This window comes from Rhinopithecus bieti, unplaced genomic scaffold, assembly GCF_001698545.2.
Source record: "Rhinopithecus bieti isolate Rb0 unplaced genomic scaffold, ASM169854v2 scaffold_82866, whole genome shotgun sequence".
NCBI classification, from domain to species: domain Eukaryota; kingdom Metazoa; phylum Chordata; class Mammalia; order Primates; family Cercopithecidae; genus Rhinopithecus; species Rhinopithecus bieti.
Window position 1 is genome coordinate 415,414 of NW_016830476.1, and position 23,111 is coordinate 438,524.

The 23,111-nt window shown below is 46.5% G+C and overlaps 1 protein-coding gene across 1 annotated transcript in view; it reads left to right on the top strand.

Moving 5' to 3' along the window:
- GRIK4 (glutamate ionotropic receptor kainate type subunit 4) overlaps positions 1 to 23,111 on the top strand; it is a 201,699-nt gene that overhangs the window by 138,466 nt on the left and 40,122 nt on the right. Inside the window, exon 14 of the mRNA XM_017865557.1 lies at positions 14,170 to 14,283. Coding sequence (XP_017721046.1) covers positions 14,170 to 14,283 — 114 coding nt within the window. The remainder of the gene's footprint in view (positions 1 to 14,169; positions 14,284 to 23,111) is intronic.

Below are 23,111 nucleotides of genomic sequence, written 5' to 3' on the forward strand. Positions count from 1 at the left end.
GGTCCAGCGTAGTGGCTCATGCCTATAATCCCAGAACTTTGGGAGACTGAGGCAGGTGGATCACCTGCAGTCAGGAGTTCACAACCAGTCTGGCCAACATGGTGAAACCCCATCTCTACTAAAAATACAAAAAAATTAGCCAGGTGTGGTGATGTGCACCTGTAATCCCAGCTACTCAGGAGGCTGAGGCAGGGAAGTTGCTTGAACTCAGGAGGTGGAGGTTTCAGTGAGCCAAGATCACACCACTGCACTCCAGCTTGGGCAACAGAGCGAGACTCCATCACAAAAAAAAAAAAAGAAAAGAAAAGAAATGAGCATGTCTTCCTGAAAACTCAGATAGGATTCAATTTATTTTCTTGATTAGACGTATAAATTGTTGGTCAGTCTTCAGAAAGTCAGGTGTGATGGAGATGGTAGTAGTGACGTGAGGAAGCGAAGCTCAGGCCTCTCTGGGCTTTGCCACATACCATAACCTGTCTGGACCTATGCTCTTAGTTCCCTTTCACTTTCACACCTCAACTATATAAACACTGACATCTATAATGCATATTAGTCTTTTAATCATGGGATTTCTTTGTATTCCCTTCAATACCTACATTGAATTTTCTGAAACAATAATTTAAAAATAAATAAAATTGAAGTGAATCCTTTAAGTTGTAACAAAATAATAAAAGCTGACACTTCTGGACCATTCCCTATGTTTCAGGCACTGTTCTAAGTGCTTTTTATATATACCTTGATTTAACCTCCCCAACATACCTACGAAGTATGTAATATTACTAACCCCGTTTTCCAGATGAGGAAACTGAAGTACAAAGAGGTTAAATAACTGGCATAAGATTATGCAGTTAGTAAGCGGCTGAGCTGGCCCTAGAGGGTGTGCCCTTAGTCAAAACATTCTACTACAAAATTATTCCACCAGTTGAGAGCCAAGGATGGAGAATAATGTTAATTGAGCTCCTCTCTCTTGGATTTGTCTATTCATTCATTCAATCATGACTTCATTCAGCAAATGGTTATGTAGTGCCTGGCACATGGCAGGGTCTTGACACTTGAGATGTATGGTGATTAAGGCGGACGAAGGTCACTCTAGACAATCAACAGGTAAACTGGTAAATGAGGCAATTTCAGGTCATGATTTCTGCTGTGAAGAAAATAAAGCAGGTTAATGAGCCAGAGTGTCTCGAGGAGAGGGCCCTATTACGTGGGCAAGCAGGGAAGGCCGTGCTGATGGCCTGGTGCCTGAGCTGAGGTCAGAACGGTGAGAAGCCAGCCGGGCCATGGCCAGGGCAGAGCATATGTGGAGGGGAAAGAGTAAACTCCAAGATCCCAAGGTGGAAAAGTGAACTTATCATGTTCAGAAATCAGGATGGGGGTTAGCATGACTAGCTAGAGTGTGGTGAGTGGACTGCCGTATCACCAATGCCTGGTGGTCCACGGTAAGGAGTTGGGACTTTATTGTCTATGAACTTGGAAGTCTCTGGGTTCTTTTCCTAGGGTCCACATACACCCATGGTCTGAGGATAGCATTGAGAGTCCACAAAACTAGAAAGGAAGAATTGGCCGGATGCAGTGGCTCACACCTGTAATCCCAGCACTTTGGGAGGCTGAGGTGGGCAGATCATTGAGGTCAGGAGTTCGAGACCAGCCTCGCCAACATGGCAAAACCCCGTCTCTACTAAAAATACAGACATTAGCCAGGTGTGGTGGTGTATGCCTGTAGTCCCAGCTACCAGGAGGCTGAGGCAGGAGAATCGCTTGAACCTGAGAGGCAAGATTGCAGTGAACCCACATCACATCACTGCCCTCCAGCCTGGGTGACAGAGTGAGACTCTGTCTCAAAAAAAAAAAAAAAAGAAAAGAAAGGAAAAATTAACATCTGTATATTTTTCTAAGTTCAAACAGAAATGTAATATTTCCTTCAATTATGAATGTGGTCAACAAAGCTTCGTGGTATTAACCACACCTGTGACTTTGTCACCAATGGTATTAATTTAGTGTTGCTATTAGACCTACTTCCAGCTCTTGTTATGTAAAGAGGCACAGATACCACTATACCACAAAAAGTGTACACAAATTTTGATAACTGAATTTCTATGTAGTCATTTTAAAACATTTTAAAATAAGAGGTTAACAGGTATCAGCAGACTGTTAAAGAGTTTCCTGGCATGAAAAAGATTAAGAAGGTGGGCTGGGCGCGGTGGCTCACACCTGTAATCCTAGCACTTTGGGGAGCCAGGGCAGGCAGATCAGCTGAGATCAGCAGTGTGAGACCAGCCTGGCCAACATCGTGAAACCCTGTTTCTACTAAAAATACAAAAATTAGCCAGGCGTGGTGGTGCACGCTTGTAATCCCAGCTACCCTGGAGGCTGAAGCAGGAGAATGGCTGGAACCTGGGAGGTGGAGGCTGCAGTGAGCCGAGATCGCACCACTGCACTCCAGCCTGGGTGGCAGAGCGAGACTCTGTCTCAAAAAAGAAAAGAAAAGAAAAAAGAAAAAGAAAAAAAAGAAAGCAAGAAGGCAACATGGAGAAGAATGGGATCATCTGCTTTAGCTTTCCCAAAGACCCCTCTGGCTGCAGTGGGAAGAGGGGATTGTAAGAAGCAGAAGCGCATGTGAGCTCTGTTTACACAGGGACTTGGATTTAATCCTCACCACAATCATAAGAAGTATACGCTATTTTGCCTATTTTAGAGATGAAGAAACTGAAGCTCAGATTTCTGGTAATAGTTCAGCTGGTGAATGGCAGAGCCGGGATTCAAACACGCATCTGCCTGACCCCAAAAAGCAAGAGGATTTGTGGGCCAGTGAACGGGAGCCTGTAACGAAAGGATCAAGGGTAAATAGTATCTGCTTGGCCTCCTGAGCTAGCTTGGACCTCTGTGCCACATAATTTCACCTGCAAATGAACTGCCAGCCCCTTCTTTCCTTAGCGCTGGTTCTTTCCTAAAATCTGCCCTCCATACGCCAATAACACAGCCCTGTGCCGAGCCAACTAAATATTTCATGGGGACTTTAATTTAACTCTAAAGAAATTCATCCAGCCCCGAGAGTAGGCTGTAACCTCGAGAAATAGCACTAGGGAGCACTTGGACATGCGGATGACATTGCTACTTCCCCAGGAATGCTAATGCTCTGCTGGGCCTCTGCCTCTTCAAGCATTGCTGTGGATAGGCTCAGCCCAGTGAGCAGGAATGCTTTTTACAAACATGGACTTGCATTGGTTAGCAAAGACACGTGTGTTTGTGTGTGTGTGTGTGTGTGTGTGTGTGTGTGTGTGTGTGTGTTGGCACAGGTGAACAATTGGGTGCTGTTTACTGTTCCCTTATTCCCTGATCTTTGTTCCTATATCCTGGTTCTGAAAGGGAGAAGTGGTGGGCTTGGTATCCAGTCTCCTCAGTGGACAAGGACACCAAATATTTTGCAGGTGCCATGTGACCCCTAAGAGTTTCTCCTTGTCTCCAGCCTGCGGCGGGTGGCGTGGGCAGACAGCCTGACTCATGTGGCAGGAGAGCAGATGTGTGCGTTTGCGTTCCCAGGCATGTGACGCTGAAGTATAAGGGATGAGCCCTGCGGATGCTCGTGTGGGCCAGTAGTGGGAGTGAACCTCCCTGCCTTCTTCTGATCCCATTGCGTTGCAGCTCAGTGACCCCAGTGAGTCCTGGCAAGTTCCCTGAGCATCTCAATAGGTGCGGGTTGGAGGGAGAAAGCCACCCGCAGGTGAATTGATCAAAAGACAGGAAGTGAGCAGATAATCTAATTTGAAATGGGCTGAGATGCAGATGTTATTCTGCTCAACTGCACAGCACAAAAGGACTGGGGCCTAGGGAGAATTTGGAAGCAGCTTCGTGGAGCCAGTCTTCCGGCCTCTGGCTCAGCCTGGGCTTGTCATCTCCATTCCTTCCCGGACTGTAGGACTGTAATTAACACCCCTCCGCTGACAGCTGCTTTAAGCCAGGTTGGAGCAAGGGGCCCTTCCTCTTCTGGTTGGGCGTCCCACATGACGCTGTCCAAGGTGTTAGAGGGAAGCGGGTCTGGGGCGGGGCAAGGGGAGAAGGGCGCCCTCTAGTGGGAAACCTACAGCTTCAAGTCTTCCTTAGGCTGGAGGATGAGGATGTGTGTCGGATCGCATCCACAGCATGACCTGACTCTGGTTCTAATGTTCCAGCCTCCTGACAAAAATCCCTTCTGCATACAGGCATCTGTCAGAAATCAGCCTGCTTCAGCTGCCAGCAAGAAGGGGCTCCAGGGCGGGCCACGTTTAGGGGGTCCCCTCCTTGGCTGGTTCACTAGGGACTGATTGTGTGCCCTCTTGAGGAAAGTCACTACGAACCGTGCTGTAATAAGAAAGCCAAGCGCACAGTCTGAGAATGTGTACATGGGGGTCTGAAGCTAGCTTTCTTCATGTCCTAGCTGTGTGTATTTGAGCAAATTATGAACCTCTCTGGGTCTCAGCTTCTTTGTCTCCAAAACAGGGCTAATGGGAGCTTTGAAATGGTGTTTATGTTAATTTTTTTTTTAAGATTTGATCCCTGCTTCAAGAAATTTATCTAATGTGGAGATGAGATATGCACACAAATGTCAACAGCAGTAATAGTAAGAGCTAACATTTATTGTGAGTTATCTGTGACAGGCCTAAGCTTTGTGTGGGTTGCTCATGTAACTCCCATAGATGCTCCATGGAGGTGGGAACTATCATTATCCCTACTTTATTGATGAAAAAACTGAGGCACAGAGAAGTTAAGATCACGCAGCTCATAGGTGGCAGAGTTGGAGTGAGTCCAGGCCTCCTGTGCTAATACAAGGAAATTTATAGTATATGCCACGGCGGGTGGCACAAGCGTTGCCTTCTCTCTTTGGTGACAGAGAAGGGAGGGCTTATACCTGGGAAGATGATCAGATAAGGCTTTATGAGGATGGTAAACTTTGAATAGACCTTAAAGAGTAGGTGGAATTGATATTCGGACTTTTGATGTGGAGTAAATATAACTGCAGAAAAGTATAAGGTGTGTTGAGAGCCAGCTGAGCTGGCCTAGCTGCAGGGGAGGGGCAGTGTCTGGGAGAGGAGTGATGGAGATGGGGCTGAACTTGCAAGAGTAGGCAGACCACAAGGGCCAGACTCCCACGCACTGGACTGCAGAGGGGTGGGAGTCATGAATAATTTAAAGAGGGAGGATAGGTGTAGTTGTGGTGGTGCATAAGTGTTTTGCTAGAAATACTGAGCACCTGCTTTATTCCAGGTAAAGTGTTTTGTGTATTATATGTATTATTTCCTTTGTCCTCATAACATCTCTGAATGGGCAATTATTATCCCCACTTTACAGATAAGAAAAATGAGCTGGGAGAGAAATCACACCTATCTAAGGTCACACTGTTAGTAACTGGCAGGGCTAGGACTTGAACCCAGTTTGGCTTGGTGCCAGTGACCCAGGCAATGTAGTCACAGGTCAGAGCAGGTGGAGGGAAGCAGAGCTATGTCCTTGGCTTTGGCCTTATTAGGAGAGCTCCTGCAGAACTAGAGAGAATGACAGGCTAGGAGACTCGGCAACACAAGGACTTAAGCACTCCTTGGTCATTGTACCATGGAGGTCATGCTGACCTTGGCTGGAGTGGCATTGGTGGAGTGATGGGGTGGAGACCACATTGCCTGGAGTGTGGGGATATACACGGCAAGGGAGTGAGGAGAAAAGTGCAAAGGACCCTTTCTTGCCTCCCTTCAATCTTTTTCTTCGCTAGAGCTGATTGAATGTGCGGCAGATTCAGCATGCAGACTCTGAAGCCAAATTAAGTGGGTTTGAATCCTGGCTCTGCCACTTACTTGCTGTGCAACCTTGGGCAAGTTACTTGAACTCTCTGTGCCTCAGTTTTCTCATCTGTTAAATAAGGATAATAATAGTAATGAGTAATCTATCTTATAGAGGTTTTGTGGGTACTGAGTGAGGTAACATGTAAAGGGCTTAGTTCAGTGCCTGACACATAGGAAGAGATACGGGTATTAGCTGTATTGATATTACAAGTCCAATACCGTAGGACATTCACTGTAGAAAATACTTCAGGATCTTCTGACTGCTCTCTGGGGCATTGCCTCCTCTGCTCCCTGCCTGCCTCTCCAGCCTCATCTGACAGCATGCTCCTGGCCCTGTGTGTTCTAGTCACTCTGGCCTTCCCACAGCCCCTGGAAAGCACCAAGCTCCCTCCTTCATCAGGGCCTTGACACATGCTGTACCTTCTGTGGGAATGCTCACCCAGGCCTTCTCACTGGTCACCCGTGTTCAGGCAACTGAGTCTCATCGGGGGAAACCTCCTGTGGACCTTCCAGGCTCTGCCCACTCCCTGTTCCACCTTCTCATGGTGCCATATATAACCCCCCATAAACACAGCACGTGTGCAATTTTACAAGGTTTTTTTTTTTTTTCCCACAATCTGATCCTGTTCGCCTCCTCTATTGGCCTGCAATTTTTTTTTTTTTTTTTTGCTCTCAGGGACCGTGCCTGTATTTGTTCACCGTAGTATCCCAGCACCTTGCACACTGCCTGGTACAGGGCAGAGAGTCAGTGGAGAGCTGCGAGGGTACACTGAGCATTAGCGAGGAGGAAATAGGCGGGGAGAGGGCATTGGGCTCTGCAGGCAGCCCCCACCCACGCTGAAATCCCCCAGTGAGCTCAGCAGCCCCAGGTTACCCTCAGCCCATATCCTCATCCAGAGCCAAATGTGCCTTATCCCTCCCGGGAAAGCCAGGCTTGCTGGGCACAGAGCTGCTTCCTATCTGGGTGTTTACAGATAACGCCAGCCTCATTTTCACAGCCTTAGGCCTGGCCTTTCTTGGAATTCCATAAGCCTTTTCAATATACAGGGGATCTCCAGAGACGATTACCTTGGAATGAAGGTTTCCAGGAATGCTTGTTCTCATCCCAACTGTAGGCTCCCAAAGCTTCCCAGAGTTAAGTAACACAATTACAGAGTTAAATGACATCAAAGAATGGGAGGCACTCTGCAGCCCCAGCAGCAGGTGAAACAGGAGATGTGGAGGCCTGACTTGTAAAGTTGAAGAAAGCTGCCTGCACGGAGAGGGGGCAGGGGCAGCCGGCCTCCCCAAGGGCAGAAAGCTGGGGTGAGGGGGTGCAGTGTAAAAAGGTCAGAGAAGAAAGATCTGGAAGCTGATCAGAGATAGAAGAGAGGATCTGAAAGAGGATTCAAAGGGAGCTGGAGAGGCCATGTGATTCATTCTCCCCAAAGGAGAATCATGTTTCGAGGAAGGGGCTGGGGAGAATGACTGGCTTTCCAAGCTAGGTGCTGGATTTTTCCCAGTTTTCCAAAGGACGGACGGCATGAGGTCTGGGAGGCCTGGGTCCACAGAGACAGACAGTCACACCAGAGAGCACATTGTGTCAACATAGTTGTGCATGTGCTCCAGGTCACCCGGGAAAGGCAGAAGGGGGCTGAGTGGGGGACGCGGTGACCAGTTAGGGCTGCACATACACGGAACAGGCCTTCCTGCCTCCAAACATGCCCACAACTCATCATAAGGTCTCCATGAGCCCTTGCTAAGATGATCCTCATTGTCAAGTTCAGCAGCAGCAGCAGGAGCATTGTCATCCCAACAGCAAACACCTGCTGGCTACTTACTTCGAACGAGGCCCCATGCTCAGCACTTACAGACGTGGCCTCATTCATCTTCTCAATAGTTCTAGGAGCTAGATACTGTTATTATCCCCGTGTTATAGATAAGCAAACTGAGGCTTAGAAAAAGTTGAATAAATGACTTGCCCAAGGTCAATACAACAAGTAACTTGAGTGCGAGTCCAGGTAGTTCTAGGCCACCTGAAAACTAAGTTCAGTTACCCCCTCTACTGCCTCGCTAGCCCCTTATTGATAGGGCAGCACTCTACAGTTTTATGATTTATAGGCTCTTTCACAACCAACATCTCTCTTGACTCTCACATAATATTGATAGGCAGGTATTGCCCCATTTTACAGTGGAGAAAAATGAGTCCCAGAGAAGGGAAGTGAGTTGCACATGGACATTTGGACGTCAAGGAGCAGAGGCATTGGCAGGTCTCCTGACCCATCCCACCCTCCCATTAGCATGGCTGTGTGTAAGGGAGGGCAGCCAGGCCAGGTGGAGGAGGCAGGCCTGAGGCTGCAAGAGGTCATAGCCGGGCACGGTGGCTCACGCCTGTAATCTCAGCACTTTGGGAGACCAAGGCTGGTGGATCACGAGGTGAGGAGATCGAGACCATCCTGGCTAACACGGTGAAACCCCATCTCTACTAAAAATAAAAAATTAGCTGGGCGTGGCGGCGGGTGCCTGTAGTCCCAGCTACTCGGGAGGCTGAGTCAGGAGAATGACGTGAACCCGGGAGGCAGAGCTTGCAGTGAGCCGAGATCGCGCTGCTGCACTCCAGCCTGGGCGGCAGAGCGAGACTCCTTCTCAAAAAAAAAAAAAAAAAAGAGGTCAGCGCCATGGTGCTAGGTCACTGCTGAGTGGGAGGGAGGGAATTTTGCCCGAATGGGGCAACAGCTGTCTGAAAAGAAGAGAGGGAGATGGGAAGGCTTTGCTGGCTTCAGATGGTCCCAGATCTGGTACTGCCATTAGACCGCTCCTCATGCCATTCTCAGGAAGCCCAGAGTGGGAGCAGCAGGCCCAGGCAGATGCAGACCACAGCCTTGTCTTGAAAGCTCATCTTCCTCCCAGCCAGGCTCATGTCCTAGGAGAAGAGCAGTGGCCACACCAAGCCTTCAGGCGTTGATAGAAATGGTGGCAGCTGCATGGCCCCTATTAATCTCCAGGAGGTCAAAGAGAGTATGTTTTGGAAGTCACCTGCAGGCTGGCTCCTGCCTGCCCTCCCCTGGTAAACTCTACAAACATCCAGGAGATAAAAGAGGGGATCTCTCAGAGGCAGAACACAAAGCTCTTCAAAGAACACTTTCAGTCAAAACTAGGGAGAGGAGAGAGAATTCTTTCTCTCGGGGGGAATGTATTTATATAGCCCTGTGTGGGCGCACATCCGCCCCATGCCACAGCCAGGCACATGGGATGCATGGAACACTCTCTGCTTCCCTTCACCAGTCTTTTTCTTCCTCTGGCAGACCTACCCTGTGGCTCTAATGGTCCCAGCCTTTTCTGGTTTTCCATCCCCCCTGGGTTACAATTTTAGACCTGCCTTCCCCAGATGGCCCCTTCCTGAATTTCTTTCCCTAAAATCAAATGTCCCTGCTAGTGGCTGCTCTTCACTGACTAGTCTGGTCATCAGTTTCCTCCTCAGAGTATTCAGTACTGCTGACCGCCATCATCCACTTAAGCAAAGTGGGCGCCACTCGTGTACGTTCTGCCTCTTCTAGTCAGGTACATTAAAGCCGGGGATTTGACAGCCGGAAAGGAGCTTGGAGAACCTCTGCTTGAACCCTTTCGTTTTACAGTTGAGGACACTATTCTAGACGGTGGAATAATTTGCCTAAGGTCATGATGAGGTTGTGGCCCACAAGTGACAAGAGTCACGATTGTTTTTGGTTTAAAATTTTAAAACTTCGGAAGGCCGAGACGGGTGGATCACCTGAGGTCAGGAGTTCGAGACCAGCCTGGCCAACATGGTGAAACCCCATCTCTGCTAAAAATACAGAATTAACCGGGCGTGGTGGCAGGTGCCTATATTCCCAGCTCCTTAGGAGGCTGAGACAGGAGAATCACTTGAACCCGGGAGGTGGAGGTTGCAGTGAGCCAAGATCATGCCACTGCACTGCAGCCTGGGCGAGACAGAGTGAGAGTCTGTCTCAAAAAAATAAAAATAATAAAAAATAAATAAATAAAACAAAAATTGTATTTACTTTGAAGCATTCAGAATGTCAACCAAACAGCTGCCACTTTTTTTTTGTTGCAATTACAGAGCGGTACTCAGCTAACAGAACGACAGTTATCGTGTGTAAGCTTCATCGAAGTCAACTAAAGATGAATAAACCACCGTCCCCATACATAACTAATTTGTGCTGTGCACCAAGAACCTGCTTTAAATTTTTGTGCCAACTTACAACCCCATATTGTGTCAGGCAAGGTTAGTGGCCATTAAAAATACCACCAAGACAGGATTATCTAAAGACACATTCAGTAGTGTGTTAACTAGACAAAAAAAAAAAAAGACACTGTGCAGTTAAAAAACAAATCCTACATAGCCTTACATTTCACTTATTTTCTTTAAAAGGAATGGGTTTTGTACGGGGGGGGTGGGTGTTAAATGCTTCATATACAAGAAAAAATGCTCTAGAACCAAATTCATCATCGTCACCCTGGTTTTCATCTTCTTCATCTTCCCCCTCCTCCTCTTCATCTTCCTTGTTTTCTACCTCTTCCTTTTTTTCCTTGCTTTCTTCAGCCCCGATAAGTCGCTTTTCTGCTGCGTCGGACTTTCCTTTAGCTCAGTTTGCAGCAATATCCTTTTGGCATTTTTCCTCCAGCTTCACAGCCCTCTTTTCATATGACTGCTAGTCATCTGCAGCCGTGTTAGTCCACATCTGCCAGCTCCTCTGCAGCATCACCAACGGACAGGCCAGGATGTTCTCCTTTGATTTGAGGGCAGTACTCAGCAAAGAACAAGATGAAGGTCAAAGGAGGCCTCTTGGGTGCGTTAGGATCCTTTAATGTTTTTTCTGTCTCCCCTTTAGGAGAGATATTGGTTTCATTTCTCTTTCATAACAGGCCTTTTCCACCTTTGCCCTGTCCGCAGACTTTCCCTTCTCTTTAGCAGACATGGCCTTCCAGCACTGAGTACTTCTGAGAAAACTTGGCAAAGCTGACGGAGACAGCTGGGTGCTGCTTCTCCTGCTCCTCCCAGCAAGTTTGCACAGACTGTGCACTTGATGAGATTTTGCCTCTCAGCTTCTTAGGGTCTTCTTTGCCTGTGTTTAGCTATTTGTCTTCAGCAAGGCACAGAGCTGCCCATTGCCCATCTGGTTCTCACTTGCCCTGGTGCTGTCTCGATGGAGCTCAGTTAACTTCAGTGGCTGTGAAAGCAGGAGCAGTCACCAAAAGCCAGGTCTTCTGATGTCCTGTTCCCTGCTCTTTCTGCTGGAGAGCATGCCCACCCCTGCCTGGCCTGGCCCCCACCTGTCCCCCCAGGAGGCAGAGGAGCAGAAGGACTTGGATGAGTTGTGATTGAACATGCCCCTCAGCATTCTGCATGCCCCTCGGCCTCTTACACCAGCGACTCCTGGGTGGAATTGCAGTCCCAGACCCCCAACTTACTAGTTTGGTTTCATGGCACATTATCTCTTCATCTGAAGGCTGCTTTATGGCATAATGTCTTTTGTTTTGTTTTTAGGATGGAGTCTCTCTGTTGCCCAGGCTGGAGAGCAGTGGCATGATCTCAGCTCACTGCAGCCTCCATCTCCCGGGTTCAAGTGATTCTCCTGTGTCAGCCTCCCGAGTAGCTGGGACTACAGACGTGCACCACCATGCCCAGCTAATTTTTGTATATTTAGCAGACAGTTTCACTATGTTGGCCAGGCTGGTTTCAAACTCCTGACCTCAGGTGATCCACCCAGCTTGGCCTCCCGAAGTGTTGGGATTACAGGCGTGAGCCACCATGCCCAGCCATAATGTCTTTTTAACTAAGGTGAAATAACGAATGCACAGGTGATTGGAATAATCTGATCCCATGTGATTGTTGCTGATACCCCAATGCGTTCAAGCTAAAGTAGGTAATTGCTCCTCTGTGTTGAGATTGTAATACTAAGTGCAAGAAACGACCGCCACAAACCCTTCATGGCCTCCTTTAGCTTGTCACTGCCCTTTCCTGGCTCCTTTCCTGCCTCCCTTACCCGCAGCATCCTCTTGACCAGGGGCAAAGGAAAGAAAGACTGGGGCTGGCAGGCATGTGCCCCCAATGTGCGCATGAAGCCGGTTCCCTGTTTGTAGGGAAGTGTCAGTGAGTGAGTAGACAGAAATGCGCTCTCCAAACATGGGGCGCAAGCTCTCCCTCGGCATGTGGTTATTCTCTTTGTGCCCAGGGAAGAACCGTGTAGTGAGCTGCTGCCCATTTCCAGATGTGTCTCCATAGGAACTTGTGGAATTGTTTTGGCATAATGTCACTGTTGGCCAACTTTTATCGACTTGTGAAATGATTTCCAAATTTCAATCCAAAGTTTGCCCTTTGGGAGGAAAGCAGGGTGTGAGGAAAATAAAATTGAGGATAGAGTTGTTGACTTTGGTTAATTGATATGGATTTTTTAAAAAATAACCAGAGAAAGGAGCGGATGCCACGTTTACCTCTTGCCCATTTCAACACTTTTAATTTTTCTAATCTTGCCATCTTTCCTCCAGTTTCTTCATTCCAGCCCATTTAACTCTTGTTTCCTCCCCTCAAGTTTCAGGTAGGGCTTGGCTACCAGTTTGGTTCATTTCTGCTACCTGACACCTGTGCTCAAAAGCTGAATTCAAATCAGTGCCTCTGTTGTGGAGGGGCTGAGGCCCCGAATGGCCCAAGCAACCCTCTAAAGAATCCCCTAAATGAAGGCACTAATAATCCTCTAATCAAACCTCACCATGAACCCAAGGGTAGATTCACTTGCAAGCAGTCATCAGCACTGTCTTGGAGAAATACGGAATGAATCATTCACATTTTCTATTTCCATCTGCACCCTAGTTGCTTTTTATGGATGACCTCACTGTATAAGGCTCCAAGTTTGTTAAGCTGTGCTGGATCATGTGACTGCTTTATGGGGTGGAACCTGAATTGGTGATGGAGGCTTGGAGTTGAGGTGGAGAAGAAACTGACCTTTGCCAATGAATTTATCCTTCCTGTACACACATCATAATTCCCTTGTGTGTAAAATGTGGGCCTGTCTCCCTACTTTCTTTGCAATGTTTGTACGTAGTCATTCAGAACTTATTAGCCTGTTTGTAGATTGTTGGACCACACTTCACTTTTCATATTTCATCTTTTGCATCAGCTGATCTCTCAGCATTAGAAAATGTAAATTGTTGTAGGCTAGTCTGAGACACAGCTCCCAGGTCATAAAAATATGGCTCTTAACAATTAGTACAGTATAAGGTAGAATCATCGAGGCAGCTTTTTACAAATATAGCTTCCTGGGTCCTACCACCAGAAAGTCTGATCCAGGAAGTCTGGGATGAGACTCAGGAATTTACATTTTAACTGACCCAGCAGGTGATTCTGAGGTCGGTGGCCCCCTAGATAGCATTTTGAGAACCACCATAGAGACTCTTCTTTGGGTCTACTAATGACACCTGAAGTTTCACCTGGACAGCGACATAAGTGGCCAGTGATCCAGGAGGCCTGAATCCTAGCCAGCCGGGATGAGCTTTGTGACGTTGGGCCACTTGCTCAGTTTCCCAGTCTCTGCTTCCTCACTGTGGGACAAATGGGGTTGCATTAAGGTTTTTCTGATTTCTGTGGTTCCTGCATTTTTACTTTTCACTGTAGCCCCCTTCAGCAAAGTTTCTTACACACCATAAACACTCAGTGGATTTCTGTCAACTGAACAAAACAAACACTACTCAATATTGAGAATGGGCTGGACATGGTGGCTCATGCCTATAATCCCATCACTTTGGGAGGCCAAAGCGGGCAGATCACGGGGTCAGGAGTTTGAGACCAGCCTGGCCAGCATGGTGAAGCCCCATGCCTACTAAAAATACAAAAATAAGCTAGACATGGTGGCCCACGCCTGTAGTCCCAGCTACTCGGGAAGCTGAGGCAGGAGAATCGCTTGAACTCAGGAGGCAGAGGTTGCAGTGAGCTGAGATCGCGCCACTGCACTCCAGCCTGGGTGACGGAGCGAGACCCTGTCTCTGAAAAAAAAAAGCTATTGAGAACGCAGGAGCCCAATCTGCCAGTTTCCTCCTCCTGAGCCCCTACCCTAGGACACTTTGAGACCGTCTCTGAACAGTCTAGTAGTGATACCCCCTGTTTTTAAAATTGTTTATGTATTTAAAGGGATCTAACGGCAAGTGAACATGAGTTATAGCTTCAATATCTATGTACTTTGATGAGTGATCATTCAGATCTGTATGCTTTGTTGACTTAGAGCCACTCCTCAAGCAAGAAGCCAGACCAGCATCACATCTCCAATAGCAGTGACGGTTGCTGGTCGCAAGTCTCTGTGCCTCGTCTCCTATGGCCACCCGTCTGACAGGCTGTCTCTGTTCCTTTCAGAAAGCAGATCTGGCAGTGGCAGGCCTCACCATTACAGCTGAACGGGAGAAGGTGATTGATTTCTCTAAGCCATTCATGACTCTGGGAATTAGCATTCTTTACCGCGTTCATATGGTAAGAGACTTATTTTATAAGCGTTTATGTCATTAAAGTTATTTGCATGCAAACACTGAGTTATACGGGAATAATGAATGACTCACGGAAATATTTAGATTTCAAGACTTAAATGCAAATGTGCTGGGCTATTTTTTCTCCTATCAGCTGCACAAACTTGCAAACTGGAGGGATGGAAAAGTCATGCTTGTGGGCTTTCCAGTAAAAATTGCTTCTGCCTCTCTGAATAGCGATGACCAAGAATGGTCATTCAATACTTGGTGGATCCTGTGTTGGTGATTGGCCCCGTGGGTCACTTTGCTCCCTTGCCTGCAGCCCAGATAAGCCACCCTAGCATTTCTCAAGCACGTTGCCAACTTCCAAGTCCACCTGTGTTCACTTCTAGTGTTGCAACTGGCAAGGGAATGTAGATTCTTTCTCTCTCAATGATCTGTCCTGGAGAATAAATTGTAGATAATTTAATATCATTTATACCTGGCCTGCCCTTTTCTGCGTTCCATGCCCCCTATCAGAAAGACTCCTCTGGCTAGGTAGGCCAAGGTGAGTGTCACAGTCTCACAGTCTATGAGAACACACCAACAGGCAGCAGAGTATAGACATGACCTTCAAGTATTCTGGCCGGTGGGAAGAGCAGAGGAAGAGTCACCCTGGCTGGGTCCCATCCATCAATGGATAATCATTACAGCGCCAGCAAATAGCTGACTTTGCTAGTTTACCTTACTGGACCAGAAGAGCCTTCCTTTCCTCTTGTTAGCTGAACTGGCTCTAAGTGCAGAGCATCATACAGATTTGCCCAACACGCTAGTCACTTTCAGTGCCCGTGATTCAGCTGCCGTGGTATGCTCCAGAACAGAGCCTGTACTTCGAGGCTGCCCAGCAGGGTAGAGACCAAGAGATCACCCAGCATGCCTGCTGAAGAATTGACCCCTTGCCAGGCCCCACATCCCAGCTCTAGAGAAAGGGGGATTGTCCACCTTTGCAGCTCCAGCCTATGCTCCCAACCCTGTGATGGGGGTTGTTGTTAAGGGTTGAATTGTGTCCCCCCAGCCAAAATGTATGTTGAAGTTTTAACCTCTAGGACCTGTGAATGTGACCTCATTTGGAAGTAGGGTCTTTGCAGATGTACTCAAGTGAAGATGTGGCCATACTAGATTAGGCTGGACCCTAATCCAATGTCTGGCATCCTTATAAAAAGAACGGAATTTGAACACAGACATGTAGAGGAGAATGCCATGGGAATTCGAAGGCAGAGATTGGAGTGATGCATTTACAAGCCAAGGAACACCAAGTATTGCTGGCAACCACCAAAAGCTAGAGGAGACAAGGAAGGATCCTCCTAGAGTCTGCAGAGAGAGCCAGGCCCCACTAACACCTCGATGTGGCCTTCCAGCCTCCAGAACTATGACATGATAAATTTCTGTTGTTTTAAACCACCGGTTGTGGTACTTTTTTATAGCAGTCCTGGGAGATGAATACAGCTGTGTCGTTCTTATTTTAGAAATGAGGAAACTGAGTTGCAATCAGTTTAAAAACATGGGCAAGGCCACATGCTAGTAAGTGAAAGAACAGGGTTCAAACCCAGGAATGGTGTGTTTGAAGCCTGTGCTTTCTACAGGACAGCAGCTTGCCACCCTCCTGTGTGTGGTCTTTGAATCACCTGCGTAGGGCACTTCTGTGCACCCTTTTTCTCAGTTGGTCCTCAAGATGGTTCTTTGGGGGAAAGAGGGCAGGTATGATAATTCCCAGTTTACAGATACAGAAACTGAAGTCATGCTTGGGGCTAGTTCGGGGCTGAGCCTGGAACCCAGGCCCCTTATCTCCAGGAGGGTGTCTTGCCATCGTTACATCTGTTGGTACTCACTGGGCAGTCTTCCAGCCGGCACCATTTCTGGAGCTCCCCTTCCCCACATTGACCCCTGGAGTCAGGGGACATCCAAAAGAAATGGAGACACACAGCCTTTGTCCAGACTACCCTGCTATGGCCTGTGGTAGCCACACAACTAGGCTCTGGCCTTGATGTCTAGATTCCTGGAGGGAACTAAAGCCCTCCTGGTGACTCAGTGGCCCATCAGGAACCATCTGGTGGAAGGCACCTGACCCCAAATGTTTTCGCCACTGGGAAACACCTACTGCTAGGCTGCCCTCCCCACCTGGGGCACCACTGTCCTGAATACCAACTCTGACCAGAAAGAAACCACAATTCACCAACCCTCTGGACATCCCAAATTGGGTTGTTGACTAAATATTTCCTACCACCTGAAGACCTGTATGAGTTTCCCTGCTTTCGTTTCTGGGATGTTAACTTTTCTGTGTCAGCTTGGCTAGGTTATGTTGCTTAGATGCTTGGTCAGATACTAGTCAGGTGTTTCTGTGAAGGTATTCGTAGACAGGATTAACATCTACAGTGAATTGACTTTGTAAAGGAGAGTACTCTTGATAATGTGGGTGGGCCTCATCCAATCAGTTGAAGGACATAAGAGCAAAACCTGAGCTTTCCCAAAGAAGGAATTCTGCCTTAAGTCTATCACAGAGAAATCCTGCCTGAGTTTCCAGCCTGCTGCCTTTTGCACTTATCAGCCCCCACAATCCTGTGAGCCAGTTTCTTAAAATAACTTTCCCTATCTCTCCCAATCTCTCTTTATCTCTGTCCCTCTCTCCATACACACAAACACACACACCTGACTGTTGGGTGAGGATTCCTCTCCTCTTCTGGCCTCCACACTGAAGCACCAGGATGCCACGTGGCTGCCTAGACCTGATTGATAACAGGGGGCCAAGCAGGAAATGAGTGCTGGGATGAACAGCTTACACTAAGCAGAACTGACAGTTTATACATTTATTCAACAAATATTTATTGAGTGCATTCTGTGTATGAGACACCATGCTTAGAAAGTACCAAAAAGTCAGCTGAGGAGAGAACAATCCCAAATTGACTAACCCAGGGGATACCTGGTTAGAATAAGTCTGAGATGAACGTTGTTATATCTGAAACAGAGGAGGCCTTATGAAGATCTGCTGTGGCTAAAGGATGAACTAGTAGAGTCCACCCCAAGAGCCTAATTCTAAAATTACATAGAGACTCTATCTCTAATATCATAGTGTTAAGGTAATGAAATTAAACACTGGGTGTTCGTTCTTTTGCAATTTTTCTCTAATTGTTATCTGTGAGCAATAATATGGGTAATTTAATCAAATTTATGATCTATAAGGATTGAGAATGTCTATGTTAGTTCTGTGTTTATGAGGTCACCTGACTGATGAGTTATTGTTACCAAAAAGTGAGCATCTGTTGGCAATCAAACCTGTGTGCAAATGTAAAAATAATTAACTTAGAATGCCTAGTTAAGAATTATTGCTGAAGCCTCCAAAATAATAAGTAGTGGCAAGTATGTCTCTGAAGTCTAAAGAAATAATTTGTGACTTTCCAGCGATCTAAGATTATCTAGGCACTTTCATGAGCACAGATCATCAACAGTTGACTGTGGGATATTTACCTTCTTCCTAACACCGGGTATAATCTCTGTTTCTGTTCAGGCATCCTTAGGACCAAAATAAGAATGTTTTGCTCTTTTTACCACCTACTCCCTGTTACTCACAGACTGGCTGAGGATTCTGGCTTTGGCATTTGTTACTGTTTTTCCATCGTGCTTTTAAAAGTCTCTCTTTCTTTCTCTCTCTCCTCTCTCTCTCTCTCTCTCTCTCTCTCTCTCTCTCTCTCTCTCTCTCTTCCGCCCTCCCTCCCTCTCACCTTCCCTCCCTCCTTCTGTCTCTCTCTCTCTCTCTCTCTCTTTCTTTCTTACCCACCTTAAATGTCCTTTTCTATTCTTGTTCTACCAACTCTCCCTGGATAATCTCACTCCCTCCCAAATCTGTGAATCTAACCCTGGCTGCTCCCCCGAGTTCCAGTAGTGTATTTCTGACACATTTCTTCACATCTCCATCTGGACGTCTCACAGGCACCCCAAAAACTGTGTCACAAACTGCATTCCATGTGTTTCTGACTCACATTTATCCCTCCTTCCCTGTGCCCCATATCAGGTAATGGAATTTCCATCCAGCAACCTGAGCCATCCTTAACTTTTCTTACCTTACACATTCTGTTGGTCATCTCGCCTCCCAAAGAGTTCTCCAATACACTGCGTATCCCCACTTGTGCCTTGGTTCAGGCTTTCCTAATCTCTGCTTCCATTCCTGCAGCCTGTATCCTCCTTTAGGGCAAGGTATTTCTTGTCCATTACTGGATCCCCATCAAAAGGCAACAGTCACTATATGCATTCACCAAGAAATGGCAGAGTGAGAACCATGGACTCTGGACCCAGACTGTCTGGGTGTATTCCCATCTTTTACAGTTATTAGATGCATGTCACATACATCCCAGCTTCTTCATTTGTAAAAATGGATTGTCATGCAAATTAAATGAGAATACGTATGTAATACATTCATAGCAATGCCTGACATATACACAGTAAAGTGTTAGCTATTATACTCAAGAAATGTGTATTAATTGTTCCTTCATAATCTATTTGCAGCCTGGGTGTTGGTTTAAAAAAAAAAAAAAAAAATGTAATCATATCAACCTTCTACTTGAAATCATTCACCAGCTGCCCATCACTCACACAAAAAAGTTCAACTTTCCTACATCCAGGTCTTTGCCTGCTGGCGCCTTTGCCCCTTGTTGCTCACTGCTCTTTTGTCAGGTCAGCCCCTTCCCGCCTCCTCATCTAGGTTCATGCTCATCTGCTTGCCTCTCAGCCAGCTAACAAACTCTTTCCCGGCTTTCAATACCCAGCTCAAATGGCACTTGCTCTTCCATGTGGCTCCCCTAGATGGAGCTGCTTGCCGTCTGTCTATGCTCTATTATAACAACTTTTAGGCTGCATTATATTATTCTTTGTTTATCTCTCTCTCCCTTTGTAGCCTCCAATGGGAGTTACATTAAGGGAAAGGTACCCTCTTGTCAGACCATAGATTTTTATATGATTTTTGGTATGGAAAATGGGGTCATCCTAAACATGCAGTATTTACGTAACAGGAAGGAAGGAGGGCAGGCCATAAATCCAGTGATCCTGTGGGCAGTGAATGCTGTGCTTTCCTTTGTGCTCCTGACTGGGCAGCACTGAGCCCCAGGAACCTGAGATTCTATTAGGGAACCCTACAGGGCCAGTATTCCAGGCAGCAGGACAAGTGACCCAAATAGATTTTTTTTGCCTTCTGGCCTTTACCCCTGTAGGTCTTGAGAACAAAAGAGGTGGGAGGCAGATGTTTCAGGCAGCCTAAATGCAGCCTCTGCTCAGGTCTGGCTATAGCTGCCACCTGAACTCACTGCTCTCTCTCTCTCTGTTTCTCTCTCTCTCTCTCTCTCTCTCTCTCTCTCTCTCTCTCTCTTTCTCTCTCTCTCTCAATGCCTGCATATTCCACACACAACATAGCATCCACCGGAGAAGGTATCAGAATCCGTGCCTGGGGCCAGATGGGCTTCTAGGCTATATATGGTTGGTCCAGCCTTTAGCCTTTGTTGTCCCCTGGTACTTCAAGGATGGGAGCCAAGTGGCAGAACATCTGAAGCTCAAGACTCTTGGTTTCCCTGGCACATCAGCTCATCTCCTTGTAATGATAAGTGTAGTATTTGGGATGGCAGTATAATTCCAAGGACATTTTGCAGTCAAGGGTTTTATGGCATTGATGCATACTTTGAGCCCTCAAATATACCTGTGAGTGGAGGGGGAAAGAATATGAAAAACCAAAAACATTTGTATTTGACGTTAGAGTATATCATGTAGTTTTCTGTCTCTTTTTTTCTGCAGCAGCAATTTACCTAATGATGTTTTGCTCACATTAATATTAAAGTGAGTTTGTATTCCTCAAGCACACTCTGTTATAGCAAGGCATCATCAGAGTGTGGTAGAAGCCAACCTGGGATTCAGTGTTTGGCCCATAGAACCCCCACATGAATAAATCTCATCCAAACAGTTCATTGTTGCTGGGTGCAGTGGTGCACGCCTGTAATCCCAGCCACTTTGAAGGCTGAGGTAGGAGTATCACCAGGGTTTGAGGCTATGGTGAGTTATGACTGCACTGCAGCTTGGGCAACAGAGCAAGACCCCATCTCTTAAAAAATTAAATAAGTTAAAATAAAAACTCAGTATTGACATCTTCAAGGAGATTGGGAATACGTGTAAGATGGTGGTTTGTTGACTCACGTCTCCTAATTTATAAAGCACTTCCACGTACAGTCTCTGGTTTAATGGAACAATGCCGTGAAGCAGGTAGTATGATTCTCATTGTACAGGACAAAATTCTGAACTCAGTGAGCCCAGTCAGTGCAGAGGAAAGAGGAAAAGCAACACAATGTTGCAGGGGGGCATTGAAACCAGGTTTTTGGTCTCCAAATCCCCATACATGTCCAACTACCTGTCTTTATGGTATCATAGGTGTATTTCTTTCAGTGTCAACGCTATGCTTTAGGTGATTTTTCAAGATCCTTTCCCATCTGAGGATACTATCTCTGATCCCAGAGAGGGTCCCAAGCCAGCTAGAATATCCGAGACTCCCTGGAAAATGTGAGCTTACCATTTTCCCTCCATACCAACTGGTTCCACCTTTGGTTAACAAATGGGAAAGTTTTATACTCTGTTCTTTTTCTCTTCTTAACTCTCAGCTAGAGTCTTCTTTCTCAAGGAAAAGAAAAATCAGACAGTGTTTAAAAGTGAAGGAGAAATAGGCTGGGCACAGTGGCTCACTCCTGTAATCCCAGCATTTTGGGAGTCTGAGGTGGGCAGATTATGAGGTCAGGAGTTCGAGACCAGCCTGACCAACATGGTGAAACCCTGTCTTTACCAAAAATGCAAAAATTAGCTGGGCATGGTGGTGCATGCCTGTAATCCCAACTACTCAGGAGGTTGAGGCAGGAGAATCGCTTGAACCCTGGAGGCGGAGGTTGTTGTGAGCCAAGATTGCAACATTGCACTCTAGCCTGGGCGACAGAGCAAGACTCTGTCTCAAAAAGAAAAAAAAAAAAAAAAAAAAAGGGGGGGGGAAATAAATGCTGACATTAAATTAATGCATGACATTGCTGGATATATTACCCGTTTTTCAAGAAGGTCTGTTTCATTTTAGAAAGACTGTCTAGGAAAATGGAGAACAATGCTAAGTAAACCAGTGAATCATTTCTAATACTGCTTAATACTCTGTTATAAGAAAATGGAAAAGGAATAGAGTTCTATTCCTTAAAGCTAAGTAACATGATAGCCCATATAATGGAAATATGGATCCCTGAATGTATAATCATATTAATATTAGTTATTTACTGAGTGCCTCTCTCTGAAGAAGCTCGAGGTGTGTTATCAACATTATTTTAGTAATTCTCACGGCCCCTCTTCATGTGGATTAAGGTGCTCCGTTCATGGTGCTCCTTTCTATGGGAGAAGATAATAGCACCCAGGTAAGTTGAGTGACTTGCCTAGCACCACCACTCAGCAAGAACAGGTCAGTGCCAGGATTAGAATGTGGGTCTCCTCACACCAGATTTTCAGCCAGTAAGTGAAAACAGATACACTAGCATATGAGTTCTATGGGCAACAGACCCATCTGGGTGCTTTACGTGGATAGGAATTAATTACTTGCTTCCTTTTTTCCTCTTGGAGTCAGAGGTGGAAAGCGCATGCTAAACCAAAATATCAGCAGGACAGTCCATTGCAGACACACTGAGGGAGGCCATCCATGGGATCCTGCTGAGGGTCAGGAGAAAATCACCTCCTCCTTCCTCTCCCAGAAGGAGTCTTGGAGAGATTGCATTCTCTTACCTCTTCAGCCCTGGACAGTGTTTGAGTGACCATTGGGCACTGCTGGGAGTTGACTATATCACAAGCAACCTTTCTATAAATTGCCATTTAGTTCTAAAGACTGTAAAAAAGCACATGAAGGACCCTTTGTCCTTGGCTATGCTGGGAAGGGATGGAGTTTCAGGAAAGAAGAGAGCTGGTATCACACATTTGTATAGGGAAATGGTGACTAGGCTACAGAGCCCTAACACAGATCCAAGAGAACCTGCCACATATCTGGTCCACTCTGTCAGTGACTTCTTTGGGAAGGCTGAGGAGGGATTGAGTTCTAAAGGTTGGAATCACTGGCTTTTAAGAGTCCTCATTCCAGAAGAAAGCCTGGTATTGCCCTAAGTGCTTCTCTGGAGAGCCCTAGAGGAACTCTCATGATGCATATATTACAGCCATAGAAACTCCAGGAGTTCTGAAAAGTGGCCGTAGCCAGATAGCATTCTTCCCCAAAGCATCTTTAACATGTGTCACCATAAGAGAGAAAGTATAGTATTTCTTGTCCATTGAGGAAGGCATCAGTATAAAAGGAAGTTCCCGCCTTTGTAACACACCATCTCCCCACTCTCCCTTCACTCACGGCTACCATTAGACAGAAGAGGAGTGAACATACATATAGCTCTATGTGTTAACTCACTGAATTCTCAAAACAACCCCGTGAGGTAGGTTTTATTATTTCCTGCATGTTACACGGGAGGAAACAGAGACCTAGAGGTTACCCAGCTTACCCAGGATTGCGTGTCTTGTAAATGGTAGGGCCAGAATTCAATCTTGCACAGTCTGGCTCCAGAGTCTAGGTTTTATTCACTACCTGTCCTGACTGCCTGGCTCTGGTGTCCCTGTGAATCTGGCTTCAGACTCTGGGAAAGCAATTGCATTCTTCCTAGAATGTCATTTCTTCCAGTATATATAGAGTGAAGTATCAATGAGCTAACAGATTATTTTTAAGGATACGAGGAACGTTGGGCATGCAAGGGGAGTTTAATGCTACTTCACAGC